General features: G+C 33.5%; 1 protein-coding gene across 3 annotated transcripts in view; it reads left to right on the top strand.

The window, feature by feature from the left end:
- The window catches only part of LOC111513341 (histone-lysine N-methyltransferase eggless), a 126,373-nt gene that overhangs the window by 45,513 nt on the left and 65,289 nt on the right, over nucleotides 1-15,571 (top strand). For all 3 annotated transcript variants that reach the window (XM_074170525.1, XM_074170526.1, XM_074170524.1), the window contains 7 exons: nucleotides 10,153-10,483; nucleotides 10,856-11,052; nucleotides 11,111-11,292; nucleotides 11,348-11,554; nucleotides 11,611-11,965; nucleotides 12,022-12,176; nucleotides 12,234-12,376. In XM_074170525.1, the coding sequence (XP_074026626.1) occupies nucleotides 10,153-10,483; nucleotides 10,856-11,052; nucleotides 11,111-11,292; nucleotides 11,348-11,554; nucleotides 11,611-11,965; nucleotides 12,022-12,176; nucleotides 12,234-12,376 (1,570 nt within the window). The remainder of the gene's footprint in view (nucleotides 1-10,152; nucleotides 10,484-10,855; nucleotides 11,053-11,110; nucleotides 11,293-11,347; nucleotides 11,555-11,610; nucleotides 11,966-12,021; nucleotides 12,177-12,233; nucleotides 12,377-15,571) is intronic.

The raw sequence follows: 15,571 nt of genomic DNA, 5'->3' as shown, positions 1-15,571 counted from the left end.
GTAAAGATTTATGTATAACTTGGTCCTCGGGAGATAAGTCATTGGCAATGAATATATCGGAGTCTGAGTTTATAAGAATTCTTCAATACTTCGAGTTTTTTCCAGTAGGATAAAAATTCAACTTTCAAAATTTTTCTGTTGTTTTTGTTCAGAATCTTCATATAAATTCTTACACCAATTATATCATCAGCAAATATAACTGAGGTGGTGTTTTTATGGATTATGTTGGTATGTCATTAATGTAGATCTTTCATTCCTGGATGATCTCATCACAAAGTCCAACAACTCTTTCTCACACACTGTCTATCGAAAACCTACCCATACCAATCGCTATCGCAATGTCCCATCATCATCCTACCCAGCTAATTCCGTTTTGAATTCTCTCATATAGGATCTATAAGACTCACTGACAACCACAATTTTTTTTAATTAAAATTATAACAATAGCGTACAGTTCAACATAGTTAAGACATTGTAAATATAAAATATGTTGTTATTCTCCCTAATCAGCAAAAATGCTGGTCTCGGGATTCACAAACATTCAATATGACAAGTGAAACCACTACTAAGCTCATAGTATCAAAGTATCAGACATGTGCCTCAAGGCTCAGATGTTCTTTTAAACTATTGATGAATGAACTATAACCCGGCAACTCACGTATATGGACAGATAATTCATTGAAGACTTTTATAGCCTGTGTAAAAGGATTGTATAATCCTTTGTTCGTTCTTACCATGCTTAGGTGTAAATCATTTCTACCCCGTGTATTATACTCATAAACTGGTTGTTGACTAGTAGATCGTTGTTGCTTTTGATTCTTTTGTTTTTTATTTTATATATGTTCTTGTATTGCTCAAGTTTAAGTAGATATTCAATTGGGTGTGGTAGTCTGTGAGAATAAATCATTTGTGTGGGTTTGAAATAAAATTTTTATTGATTTACTTTGTAGCGTTTGATTTTTTTTTTTGAAATTAGTAATGCCACAATTACCCCAATTACCCCATATGATTAACAGATACCTAAAATTCGCCAATATATATATATATATATATATATATATATATATATATATATATATATATATATATATATATATATATATATATATATATATATGCATTGTAAAACGAGTATCTATTACTGAAACTCAAGTAACTGGAACATCTATATAGAGCTCCTAACATTGGTACGATTTTATCATTAATATGTTCTATGTGTCCTGACCAGTTTAACTTATCATCTATTATGAGTCCCAAATACTTGGTTTTTGCAACATTCATTAAGAGTAAGTTATTTATTCTTAATTCAATATTTCCACAAACTCTATTTTTTTTTGTTTAAATAGCATGTAAACGGTTTTTGCAGAGTTCACCTTAAGTTTATTATGTGCAAGCCAATTTGAGTATTTAGAGAGATTTTCATTAACTGTGTTCTCCAGTAAATGTAAATCATATCCACTGTACAAAAGGACCGTGTCATCAGCGAACATGAAATACCTACCCTCAAGCCCGGCCTGCCTCAGTGACAGTACCATCAGTGTATTAATATACTAATTTAATTAATATTATTTCTTTAACGGATATGTTGTCGAGCCCTGCTGCAGAGTTTTTATTGAGTGCAACTATGACTTCAGATATCTCTTTAGCATTGGTTTCCTTTAGGAATACTGAGTTGCCACACGATAGTTCCTCAAAATTTACACTTTCTATATTAATATATATATATATATATATATATATATATATATATATATATTGGAAATAATTGATTGACCTATGCTAGTAAAATAATAACAAAAATTATTTTGAACATCACTGAGTCCAACCTCAATGACAATGTAAGTACATAATTTTCAACTGTACAATATCAATTAGCCTTATGTTCTTTTATTGTAGTTTTCCCTGAGGATGACAGTATACATTTTCGAAATGATTGGAATATATTGTTAAAAGAGTACACTTTCTCAATTGCTGCTTACCCAAATATTTACCCCTTTAATATATATATATATATATATATATATATATATATATATATATATATATATATATATATATATATATATATATATATATATATATATATATATATGTGGTTGGCAGAATCTCTCGATTCTGCCAACCACATGGTGAAGGGCAGAATCAGTAGACCTTCCCGGAGTATATGCATGCTGATTTGGATGAAGTGGTTGAACTAGTACTTCATCTCTCATGTACCGCTCACAAAGCCTCTCCATGGTTTTTGAGAAAAACGATGTGAGACTAATTGGTCCGAATGCTTTTGGTAGGGTGTAGTCCATCCTACCTGGTTTGTGTATAAATACTACTCTTACTTCTCTCCACTTACTGGGAATATACCTCAGAGCTAGACAGGCTCTGAATATTCCAACCAGGTGCGGCATAAGAGTGTCCAGTCCCCACTGAAGTAGGGCTGGTCTTATACCGTCAGGTCCTGGTGACTTGAAGGGGGAAAAGCCCGATATAGCCCATCTTATTTTGTCCTCATCAATTACTGCATTAGCAGATAGCCAGTCGTATTGTGAGGGTGTTGTTGGTCCATCCGTCCAGTTCGTCGTTCCAGGAAAGACAGAAAGTGGGAAGTGAGTTTCCATAAGAATCTCAGCACTCTCCTGGAGTTTGGCGGTTTTGTCGCCATTTTCCCTCGTCAGGATGCCGATACTCTTATGGTGGTCATTTGAGAGTGCCTTCTGTAGCCTAGAAGCTAGTGGGAAGTCTTCGACTGCCTCACAATAGGCTCTCCAGGCTTCTCTTTGCTTTCGTCTGCAGACTTTTTGAACTCTCTGAGGTTGGCTTGATATATACCCCAGTCCTCTTTGAGTCTTGTACGTTTTGCCTTGTTAAAGGTCGTTCTCGCTGTCTTCCTGAAACTGGACATTCAACTTTAACCGTAGTTAGTAGTAGTCTGAGGTGCTGAATTGTGCCATCGGGAAGGCTCTATATTTCCTAGGAACGTAGACAACCGTCCTAGGTTGCTGATTGCTTGGTAAGCTGAAAATTTGACCAGTTAAACTACTGAAACCAGTAATTTTGGTCTTCATTATCCACGGCTCCAGGATCAAAGCTATTGCCTCCTCCAATACATCAAGGTGGCGACATAGTATTGCTGTTGCCGCCTTTTTGTGTTGGAGGTTGCATTGTATGATTTTTATCTTTTTTCAAACGTTTTTGCCCATGAGACAGTTGTTGGATTCAAGTTTCCTTTAGAGGTCCATCTGCTCTCCCACTAGGGGTAAGATGGTCTCGCTGTTTTTGGGTGCCTCTTCCGTCAGGTCATCGACTGTCATCTGTTTCGACTTCCTTTTCGGGACCCATGGTGGCCTTGGGGTCAATATCCATTTTACGTGGCTCGACTTCCAAGGACCTAGAGTCCCCAGAGGTGCCCTCTGCTTCTTTTTTTGTTACCCTAATAGTCAGTGAGGTAAACGCGTAGCTTAACCTCATCGACTTCTTTTTTAGGACAGACATATCATCGTCTTCGATCTCGAAGACGAAGAGGTGCCCTTGTGGGTTCATCTTAGCCTCATGATGGAAAGTGCACCATCTTGCTACCGTCAGGTCTGGGTTCTGCGCCTTCAGCCGACCCAGCACCCCCTCCTCACCGGATGTCGTCTTGTGGACGTCCTCCGGGATCCAGAGTGAGGCTTTGGTAAGCTTTGGGAGCTTATCCACACTGACGACGGCAAGTGATGCCTCCTCCCACGGCTTAATATTCATTGTGGCTTTCTTCAGCCACTCTAGCGTCACGTCGTCGTCGCAGACCACTCTGATGATTTCACCAGAGTATGTCCACGACTTGAACGTGGGCGGTTTGCTGTTTTTTCCGGAGGCGGAGAAGATGATCGTGCCCAGCTCCTCCAACAGTTGTTTTTTGATGAGACTCTCTCGTTCTGCGGTAACCTTACCGTATGGGTTTGTCACATCTATGACGGCTACCTTGAGGTGTCTCAAGGCGGCCTCCACGAAGGTTTTGGAAGCTGCAGCGGCATTCAACCTTCTTGTGGGATTGACATTCATATCTCCCATATTGATATATTTCAGAATATATTATGTAACAAAAAGAATAAAACTATATTTCCCAGTGCAATAGTTTTATTCTTTTTGTTACATAATATATTCTGAAATATATCGATAAATTCCCTAAACTGATATTTAGGTGGTCTATACATACCTACCATATATTTACAAATTTAAAGATTTTAACAAAACTGCCATTAAATTTTATTGATCAGAACCATCAACTTTTTCTATCACACTGAAATCAATATGTTCACAAATATATACCGAAACACCTCCAGCTCTTTCTTCTCTGCAGGAATGAACAGCCACAAATCCATCTAGATCAAAAAATTGAACTTCATTGTCAGACAGCCACGTCTCCGTCAATACCAAGATATCACAGCCATTTGTTTTTTTAAAACAATGTAGTTCGTCCAACTTATTACGCAAACTTTGCATATTAGCATAGCGAAGTTTGTTTGCCAGTCTAAGAACTAGATTTTTAGGTCATCTTCGTCATTAATCAGGGTAACTTTGCTACCTTCGTTCTTCTTCAGGAAAATGTTTCCATCCTTGACCCAGATAAACCTGAAATCGTGTTCCTTTCTGAAATTCCTGGCCTTTTTATATAGCTCCTGTCTTCTCTTTGTAAGGCCATGGTCAACGTTTATAGGTTCAATCGAAGGGTTATCGAAACCGAGATCTTTGGTAGTAATTCCCTTTTTTTCTGGTAACTTGCCAAAATTTCTTCTTTGTGGATTTTTAAAACAGACCTTTATTGGTGGATCCTTTTCCAAGCCTATATACTCTAAGATTTTTATTTTCCGTCTGTATACTACCCATTTTTTTCACGATCTCCATTAGGTTTTCTACACTTTCTGATTCCGGAATTCCCTTAATAATAATGTTATTATTAAGTTCTTTCTGTTCCCTGACAACGATATCGAAGGAAATATACAAACTCAAAGTCTCCCTTCACCAAAACGACTATCCTTTCTCTCAAATCCAAAGATCCATTCAACAACAGCAAAACCACAGCAAAACCAAACCCCACACCCCGAATTACCTAATTAACTGACTGACCAGCCAAAAGCTTTTCTCCCTTACATCCATGAAGTTACCGAAAAAGTACCGAACAGGAACGCTACCAGTGTTCACTTGAAACTGAACAAAGCAAGACCAGTGACGAGACTTGGGGGTCAAGGAGATTACGACCCCGTCGTCGAGTCATATAATTTAGTTTCAAGTGGTTCTTGAAAATGGCTTGAAAGCAGAAGCCGAAACATTGAACAGATGAAGAGCATGGTTTCATGAGCAATCGCTCCACAGTGAAGAATCTGGATGTGATTTCTCACTATCTGAGCTTTGTACTCGATAAACAACAACAGATTCACATTGTTTATACAGATTTTTCAAAAGCATTCGACGAATAGATCACAATGTACTAATAATGAAGGTGGAAAACATTGGTCTCAGCCAACAACTCTTATTTTTTATATCATATCTTTTAAATCGTTCTGAAAAGAACATATACTGGTTACAAATCAGAATTACCAACTGCTACTTCCAGAGTACCCCAACTATCAAATTTAGGGTCATTATTCTTCTTATGATGTATCCCAACAGATAAAATCAATTAAGCTTTTTTTGCTGGCGGCCCGAAAATGTTCAGATCTGTCGAGAATATGAATGTGAAATAGTCAAAATCAATGAATTAAATGTATTGAAAATTGTTGAAACACAAAATATGAGACTGCTTTGAAACTTTGAGAATGACGATTTTTCATCCAAAATTAGGCAAATTCGCAACCAATCATAATCAATAGGAAATTGAAAAATTCTTCAAAATTGAAAACAGGCTAGTAAAGGAGACTAAATTCGAATAACTTACATTTTATAGAATAATAAGTTTCAGTTTTATTTATTTCAATACATTTATTTCATTGACTATTTTATGATTTCTGTAGCTTCTTATTCGAACCCATTAATTGAAAATTACAAAAAAACATAATTTTGAATTATATGTTGAAATCTGGTTGTAGGGTCAAAACGATTTCTAAGCAACTTTTTCAGATAAGGTACAGTTTTAAGGCTGTCACTCGGGCTAAGTATTGCGAAAAGTGCGGCCCATGAAGGTCTATGCCTGTACCAAAAATCAAATATCTGCTTTATCTGCTTTCAAAAATAACTGAAATAAAGTGCGCTACCGAAGCGCAATAAATATATATATATATATATATATATATATATATATATATATATATATATATATATATATATATATATATATATATATATATATATATATATATATATATATATATATATATATATTCTTATATCGGACGCAAAATAGTCATCGTAAATATCTGTCTAGATAAACGACTGAAACCTAACGGATATATTCCTAAAGGATATATTCGTGGCTTGGTTCTGGTTCAGATAATTTCCCTTCTTTCCTTACCAGATGTCAGTAATAGACAATTCAGTGGAAGTAAGTTAGTTCATCATAAATCCGATTGGGAGCGCGAGCGTGTGTATATAATGTATATTTTCACTTCACTTCAGGCATTTAATTGACTCCTATCGTACCAAAAGTCGTGGCAACACTGTAATACCCATTAAACGTGACTTTGGGACTCCCAGATCAGAATTTTCATATATTTGTATTGAAGTCTGAAAAGTTGAAGTTGTTAAACTATAAAAAAATTATAACAAAAGCAGGAGCAGTTACGATAACGATATAAATTTGATCATTACCAGTTAAAGTTTCAGGGTTTACAATTCTGCTTGAATTAAAATTCTCAATGAAGTATGTAATATTCCCCCTCATACTCCAAAAATAAAATATAAAGTTCCAATATCTTTATGATTAGTCGAGAATAACTTGTTTGTTGGAATGGCTGAGAATAAGCAATAAATTGTAAATTTATTTACGAAATAAAAACTTCTTTCAGTCCTATAGTCAAAAATGATTTTAAATTGCAAATTTCAAGGTAAAATTAATTTTTAAGGCTTAGATAAAAATATATTGTCAACTTTGAAGGTTGAAAGTTTGTACTAACCTTAATCCTTAGAAAATTTTAAGGATTTTTGTACAAATGAATAATCCAACTAATGTAAATCTATTTAATAAAATAATTCAAAAATTAAATTATTTTCAATTAAACTATTAGTAATTAGTCATTTAGGTAACAATCTTAGAAGGGGGGTAAATCTCCTAAATTAAAAAAAAAATGAATAAAAAATTATTTGCTTAATTAATACTGATTTATTGAATTAAATAATTGTTTTAAGTAAAAAATTTGCAAAATTTAAAATATGAAAATAATGTCTATTAAAATCGGAAAGTAAATACAAAAATACCCAAATGAAATTCTTGCTAATATTCAAGCTATATGATTAATAGAGGAATGAGCTGAAATTTTTCGTAATCTAATTTGACTTGATTCTAAATAAAATTCCTCTTACTATAACAAAAATTTTGAATTTAGATCACTAATTTCAGCTCCCGTGTGGATTAGACAATGAATTTTGTTTTTTCCATTTTTACTTTCAATTTCTATAGGACTTGAAATGTGATTTTCAGTGGAAATAATAGATGCCGTTTTCAAATTTATTTTCCTACATCTAAAATATTGTTGACATCTGAAAGATTGATAATAAAATTTAGTGGCGGGGTGTTCCGTTTTTTGAATAGGAATTTTTTTAATAATTCCCTACTTATCCACATGTAAAACATATAATCTTGCCGTCGGGTATACGACCTTCTTTTTTAACTTTAACATTTTAATTATGCCAAGAATCCCTATCCCTAATTTTAATGAAAGATTTTTTAATCAACCTGTTTGGTTGATGCTCCTCTGCAGGTCCTCAAGTTCTTCTTCTGCCGTCCTTTGGTAGTTGCCTGGGCCTCTCTGGAACACATCTTTGGAAGTGGATGGGCGGGTTGCAGTAGACGAAGGACCATCTCCTCCTCTCTCTAGCATGAAGTCTGTAGATTATATCGAAGAGCTTCCATAGAGTCATTCTTCATCAGGTTCACCTTTTCTAACAGGGTAGGTTCAAGTCCTCCAAAAACAAATCCAATTTTCTCACTTTCGGGTTTACCGAAAAACACAATTTTAGAATTTTGTGTAAAAATGTCCAAATGTCTTCTGTCCTTGTTTTCGGTTTAGTAGTTGAAAATAACACTGTTCTCCTTTTGTAAAACTTTTGAAAGCGGCTCTCAATTTTGTTTTTATGTCTTCAAAAGTAGTACATTCACTCTCAATTGTTTCATAAATGTCTATAGCAGCTCCTTCAAGGTAGCAGGGAACTTGCAAACATTTTGTTCCGTCTGACCAATGATTTGCCTTTGCAGCTCTATTGAATGTTTCGAAAAAATCTTTCACATTTTCATTTGGCTTGCCTGTAAACGTTTTCGGTGTAACCGAAGTGAAAACTTCTTCTATTGCAATCTTGGTTTCTGGTTCTGGGCTCTGAAATTCTTCGTTGGAGTCTTCGTTTTCACTTGCAGTGGGTGAAACGCTTTCGATCCGAAGTCTAGTTAATATCAAGTTGTAACATTTTTACTAATTTTCACTGACTTTCGCGGGATGGGGGTTGCTCAGGGGTAGCCTTATGAGGAAAACACCAGAATACTTGATACTAGATTTATTGTCTAGGAGTTGTACATGTGGGTCCTTTCCCAATCAGGTCTCATTAACAACTGTCTATTATAATACATGCTAACATCATCAAATATAATACATGGTAACATCATCAAAATTGTCAAGTCGGACTCAGCTACTGCGGTCCTCTCTCTCGCTCCGTACGCCTTGTGTTTGTGATAGTGACAATACGTCGTCGCATCATTGCTAAACTAAGGGTAGAGTCCTTCACCGCCGTAGGTCATCATCTTGCAACAATATCATTCACATATATTACAAAAAGGATAGTTCCAACGATTGACTCCTGAGGTATGCCATCATATTGAAGGACATTTTTATTTGTAGCTTCTAAGTGTCAAAATTTTACTTCTGTAATGTTTCAATGAGAATGGCAATCAGTCGACTCATATTTGGTTCCTTGTATTCCTCTCTGAGAATATGTTGTGACCAATAGCAGCAGTGAATGTTTTTTGGGCCCACAACCTGTTAGCGTTTGATTATTCAGCAAATAAAGCCTTTGATTATTCAGCGGAACATACTCTTCAGAGGGTGTTAAACATATTGTAAGTCAACGTGACACATATATTCAAAAACAAGTACATAACTGCACATGTCAACAACTGGTACTATTCGCTGTTTGTCTGCGAACCTACTGGATCCTTTGAATATTTAATAATTACTGAATCAAACTTAACAGAGATTATGATCAAATTGAGCGATTCATATCAACAGAATAGAAGAAAACATCCAGTTCATCGCAGAGAACAAATACTTACTTACTTGAAAATTATCATTCAAGACTAGAAGCAGGAACATCACAACCATTCAGTTGTTAATTAAGTAGCAGAATAGTGTGCATCTCATATGTCAATACATTCAGCGTTATTAAAGTTCATCAAAGAAGTGATTTTAGTGTATTGAAAATGATGCTATAATCTGAAAGGGTGAATATTTCACAAATGTATTGGTCATCAGTGAACATGCAATTCGACTTCTATCAAAAGAAAATCAAAACGTGGTTAAAGATCTGTAAAATATTTCTAAAATATTAGGTACAAGCAATGGGATATATGTCGAGGAATTATTAAAGTGATTAAAATAACTTGATATTTTTTCCATATATTAATTTTTTCAGATTATGGTGACAAACAGTTTAGTTTCATTGCCTTTGTTTACACCTATTTCAAATTTTATTTGTTTCAATTCATTTCTTAGAAATCATAATTCGGGGTATCACATCTGTTTCTTTACTCCGTTTTCATAAATCAAATAGATGATGTTTTGTAAACAATGTACTTTTGCGCACAATTTCAATATGAGAAGTGTGAAAATATTTTCCCTCTCTTTATTTAATGTATTATTTCCATTATCAAACATTTTCTACATATCATTGTTTCATCGAAGTTTCTTTTTGTCTTAACGATATTTCTTATATGTTCTCAAAGAGCAGTTTCAGTAACTTCCAAATATTGAATCATTTCAGGTGAAACATATTACATTGTTCGTGAAAACTCTCAGAGCTCTTGGATCAGGGCTCGCTTACAACTTATCATACCACCTGGCACTCCTCATAATGGAATAACGTACAGTACAAACTTCTACCGTCTGATAGAGCTCAAACAACAGAAAGAACGTCTGCTCAGTGGCAAAAGTATAGCATACTTATCATTCAGCAAGGTTAGGTTACCTGTAGGTACAAGAGTTATTTCTGTTTTCAAGGAGACAAATAATATGGGAGAAACTAAGAAGCCTAGACATGATCCTTACTATGCGGGTATAGTGGGAGAACAACCTTTTGAGGGAAATAAGTTCAGGTGTGTTATTTTTGACTATTCACTTTAATAAAAATTCCTTTAAAAAAGGAGTTGTTTACAGTGTACCTTGAAAGATTGATACTGATTGATACTTGTTGTTTGTGGATAAAATGACAAAAAACCTTTGTTAAACGCAACTATTAACTTAACAATTTTTGAACATATGTTTCAGATGAATATCGCTAGAGTTTTATCCCAACACCAAACCGTTATTTTCAACACCTTACCATCTTCTTCTTGAAGATGATCACTTGGTGATCGAAACATGTGTCAAAGTATTAAAAATAACGGTTTGGTGTTGGGATAAAACTCCAGTAATATTCATTACTACACCAAAGGTTCCAAACAGTGCATCAGAAGTATATGTTTCAGATATTTGATTTTTTTCGATATTGGATATTCTCAATATGTTAGTTACCACTGTGTAAACTTAGTTCTGGAAACCAGCCCAAATGTTTGGGAAGATGTGTATGTTGACTCACGGGCATTCATCAAAAAGTATCTGGAGAGTCAAGACAGACCAATGGTGAAATTGGCCAAAGATCAAACTCTCAGAGTAGAATATAAAGGTAATTTAAAAATTTGGACAAAATTTCAAGGTAATTTCTAAGGTAACACATGTTGTAGGTAAATGGTGGTTGTGTACTGTCATGAGTGTTGATTGTTCTTTAGTACAAGTATTTTTTGATAATCTTAGCAGAACTGAGTGGATATACAGGGGCTCCACGAGACTTAGTCCAATGTTTAAAGAAGAACAAGCTGCTACTAATAGACACACTGGTGTCAGAACATCTAGAAAATTAGGTCATGTAAGTGGAATTTTAATTTTGTTGAAGATGAAGTTGAAATTTTAATTATTTCCAGAATGAATCTGCTACAGTTGTTCAGTATACTCGAAATAACGATTTTGTTCCAAGATCCCAAGAATCTCCTACAAATAACGTGAGAGCTGTTGCTCGAAAAAGCACTACAAGGCCTCAAGGTAATACACCAATTCCGAACATTGTGCCATTCCTCCCTCCAGTCAACAGTACTCCAGTGAATATAACTGGTCCTACTAGTAAAATAATGGTAAAAATCTTTTATCAAATATTGTATTAGAAATACAAAAAAAATCTCTTTTGCAGTACTTCACACCACGTGAACAAGTTATTATAAAGCGCATATATAGACCACACACATGTTCTCCTAAGTGCAAAGACTATCTGATTCACAACTTCAATCAGCTAAGAGGTCACAATCCTCTTTCCAAGCCGTTATTGTGTGGATGGGGAAGGATGACGTTGAAAGCTAAAGGTAGAAAAGAGATCATTTACAAAGCCCCTTGTGGTAGATTACTCCGAAATATTGCTGAAGTTCACTATTATCTCAGGCTTACCAGCAGTGAAATGACAGTAGATCTTTTTGACTTCAACCATATGGTAAGATGTCTTGCAGAGTTTAACGTTGAGTGCAATCCAGATCCCAAGGATCTATCAAGAGGTCAAGAGAACCATAATCTTGACTTATTGAATTAGTTCAACTATTTTCTGTTTTAGGACTTGAACAAGTTGCTATACCGGTTATCAATGGCATCAATAATGAAATGCTAGATTTTTGTAACTATTCTATTAAGAGAGTTCCTATGGAAGGTGTCCATATGAATTTAGAAACAGAATTTTTGTGTGGATGTGACTGTGATGATGATTGTATTGTGAGTTGCATTATCAGATCTCTGACATACAATGTTGAATAAATCTTCTTTCCTTAGGATAAAACAAAGTGTGCATGCTGGAAACTTACTCTTGAGGGGGCTAAATACATCGGAAAAGATGTGGATCCTAACTCTGTAGGTTACATTTATAGAAGACTTCCTGATCAAGTGATAACTGGAATATATGAATGCAATTCGAGGTAATTTAATGAACAGTTCAATTTTTTTATTTAAAACAGTACTTTCAGATCCTGTAGGGTGACTGAAAATATTTTGATATTTTAGATTGACATTGAAGATGAAATATCAATAATAACTTTTGTATTGTCTCTATTATCCCAAGAAACATTCAATGTTTAGAATAGGGATTAACAAAGATATAAATTCAACAAAATAATGAAATATCGAACAAGAAAACACAAGTAATTGATATGAGCAAACATATATTTTCAATTTAATTCAGTGAGTACTTTCACAACTGATTTTTGAATTTGTGATCAGTTTTAGATTTTTTTTTTATTTCTTGACGAATATTATAACTCCATCAAGATGAATCAATTTCTATCCAAATTGGATTTGAACCACTAACTGATAATAATTTTGTTTGTCCAGTGTTATGAATATTATTGATTTCTATGAAATGAAATGAAAAGTTTTCTAAGGTAATATTGTGGATCTATTGGCTAATCTCCAAATAAAAAAAATGCAGTTGTGAGTATATAAGACTGAAATAAATTGTTTTCAAAAATTTAGGAGGAATAGAATATCAATGAGGATTTATAATTTTTTTTCAAATCATTTCAATATGTTTTTATCACTATAACTTTTCATCAATATATAATTCTAGGAATTCAATAGAATTGGTATAACTTATTGTTATTAATCATTATAGGATTGGTACAGATGTTCAATAATCTTTTAGAAATATTCATATACGAATATTTTTGTAAATTTTGAGGGGATGTATTCTCTTGTAGTCAATCTTGAATTGTTTTCATGTCTGTTTTTATATCATCATGAATTCTGTCGAAGTTATACGAACAGTATATAATATTAATAATAATCCTCGAAACTGATGATTTTCAGATATATGATACTTGATGAAAATCCATAACTAATGTATTCAGTATTTTTACTGAAATCTCACAAAGTGTTTTTTGAATACGTTGGTGATTTTCATTCTTGATTTTCTGTTTTTTAAATGGTAAAATGACGTCATCGCCGTTTTTAAGGTACTACCCATTTTCAATTTTTTGTGTTGCCTTGCTGAGCTGATTTTTAAAATGTGTCTGTCATAAGGTGCTTCCAATAGATCTTTTCATATCATGTGATAAGCGCAAGCACTTGGCTATGGTGAAAGAGCAGTTTAAAAATTCTGTACTGTAATTACTTAGAATTATTTTTCAAACTGGATACTTACTATCCCACTTCTTTTATAACTTGTTCAAATTGAATATGATTCATTTAATATTTTTTATTGTTTATTATTTATCCTGGCAATCCGCTCCGGTTCCGCAGGGGTGCATTGCTGATACTAAAAATTAATTCACCCTCCGGAAATTTAAGGGCATGGAGAAACAGTGATGAAAAGGTAATTTTCATATGTAAACGCGCCTCTTTTATCCCCAGTGAGGACACCCCAGCCTCGAAAAATATAGCGGTACGAAGAAACAGTGATGAAAATGTAATTTTCACATGTAAACACGCTCCTTTAATCTCTAGAGGGACGCACTAATTGGAATATTTGAAAATCCTTTCTTATTGCACATCTACAAAATAAAACCTACATTCAACGAAAGTCATTTTTTCTAATTACACCTATCAACATTTTATTCAATAAAAATTCTGAAAATATCATTAATTCCCAAAGTGTTAGGCAAACAAATAAAATTACTAACTCTTACATGCAGAAACGAGCATTGCCCAGTTTTCAAACACGAATCATTTGTGTTTTTCACAGTTAAGAGTTTTTTCATTCATTTTTTTTCATGGGAATTTTCTATCTCCCACAAATGATGGAAATGAAAAACAAAGTAATTAGTTTGAGTTCATCTTCAGAATCTCAATTGTAAATAGAGATAATGGCAAAAAAATGTATTTTCATTGTTATTTTTCATATAAAGTGTTGTTGGACACATTATATAAATAATAAGGAGGGCCAGCATGAGAAAATCGGAAACCCTAAGAGATACAAAGTCAGTTACATTGGGAGAAAATTGACCATTTTAGAACTTATTCAAATGTCAAATATTATCATTTAGAATTTAGGAAATTCCGAGCAACAAACACGATAAAATACTTTTATCTTTTCATCTTTCTTTTTAAGCTGTACAAAATGTATGTTCTTTTAAAAAAAAATTGAGTAGAAGCATTTGCTCACGCTTATGAATTCCGCTCATTGTCTCCAAAAAAGCTAAGTAATATGGGGTGATTATTTTTCACAGGCTATATAAAAAATTGAATTTGATGATGGTTTCTCGGAGACGAAACTTCGGTTCCAAAACCTATGAATGCTATCTTGATCAGCCCTTAAAGTGGCAATGAAAGAGTTTTAATTTTCAAATGCCCTCTAAATATCATCAAAAAGAAGTTAAAGTCAATTGACGAATTCCAGCTTTTTTTTTAATTACCTAAATTTCAATACTTTTGAATAAGCTAAAATGGGCAACTTCAATATCTAATTTTCCAACTTGCTACATTCTTTTTTTTTGTTCTTCGAAAATGCTGTCTTTTCATATCTAGCTTTTTCTCATTACTTTCGTTCAACATTAGATAAAGGTGCATATAATCATCACAAGAAACTGTGGGTTCATTTCTTTAATAGTCTTCATTACTTTTGTGTCAGAAGTACTATATATCCTAAAAAATTCAAGAGATTTGAATGTGTCAGACCTTTTTTAATTACATTGTATTTATTTTTTGAATAACAAGTTATCAACCAGATATCTTGAAATATTGACTCAAGTGCGAAATTTATTGGTGTTATGGTGTTATTGGTGTTATGAGGCAGTAGCGATGTTTCTATTATTGAAAGTGTTCTGTACAAATAAAAAAATCAAATTACTCAATGGAAATGTGTAGAGCTGTGTTATAAACTAATAATAAGCTTCCTAATTCAGAACTTCGACCCCAATAACTTATTAATATGAGGTAATTCTCCTTTCAATGTTTTCTATATTATAATTGTCCTTGCTTCCAACTAAGAAGCGTAATTTTCTTTGAGCTAACAAAATATAAATTTCGGAAAGCACATATGACGTATGAGTTATGATTTTTTTTTTGTATCATTGACAATGTTATTCAGCAAATATATCAACAAAACGTATGAAAAACTTTCTAATGTTTTTCTTGAAAAAAATTTATAGAATGTCAACTATATGCTAACTGATAGGAAA

Source organism: Leptinotarsa decemlineata, unplaced genomic scaffold (genome assembly GCF_025532065.1).
Source record: "Leptinotarsa decemlineata unplaced genomic scaffold, Ldec_3_MD MMD2_P_RNA_scaffold_9, whole genome shotgun sequence".
In the NCBI taxonomy this organism is placed as follows: domain Eukaryota; kingdom Metazoa; phylum Arthropoda; class Insecta; order Coleoptera; family Chrysomelidae; genus Leptinotarsa; species Leptinotarsa decemlineata.
This window is presented reverse-complemented; position numbering and strand designations above follow the sequence as displayed.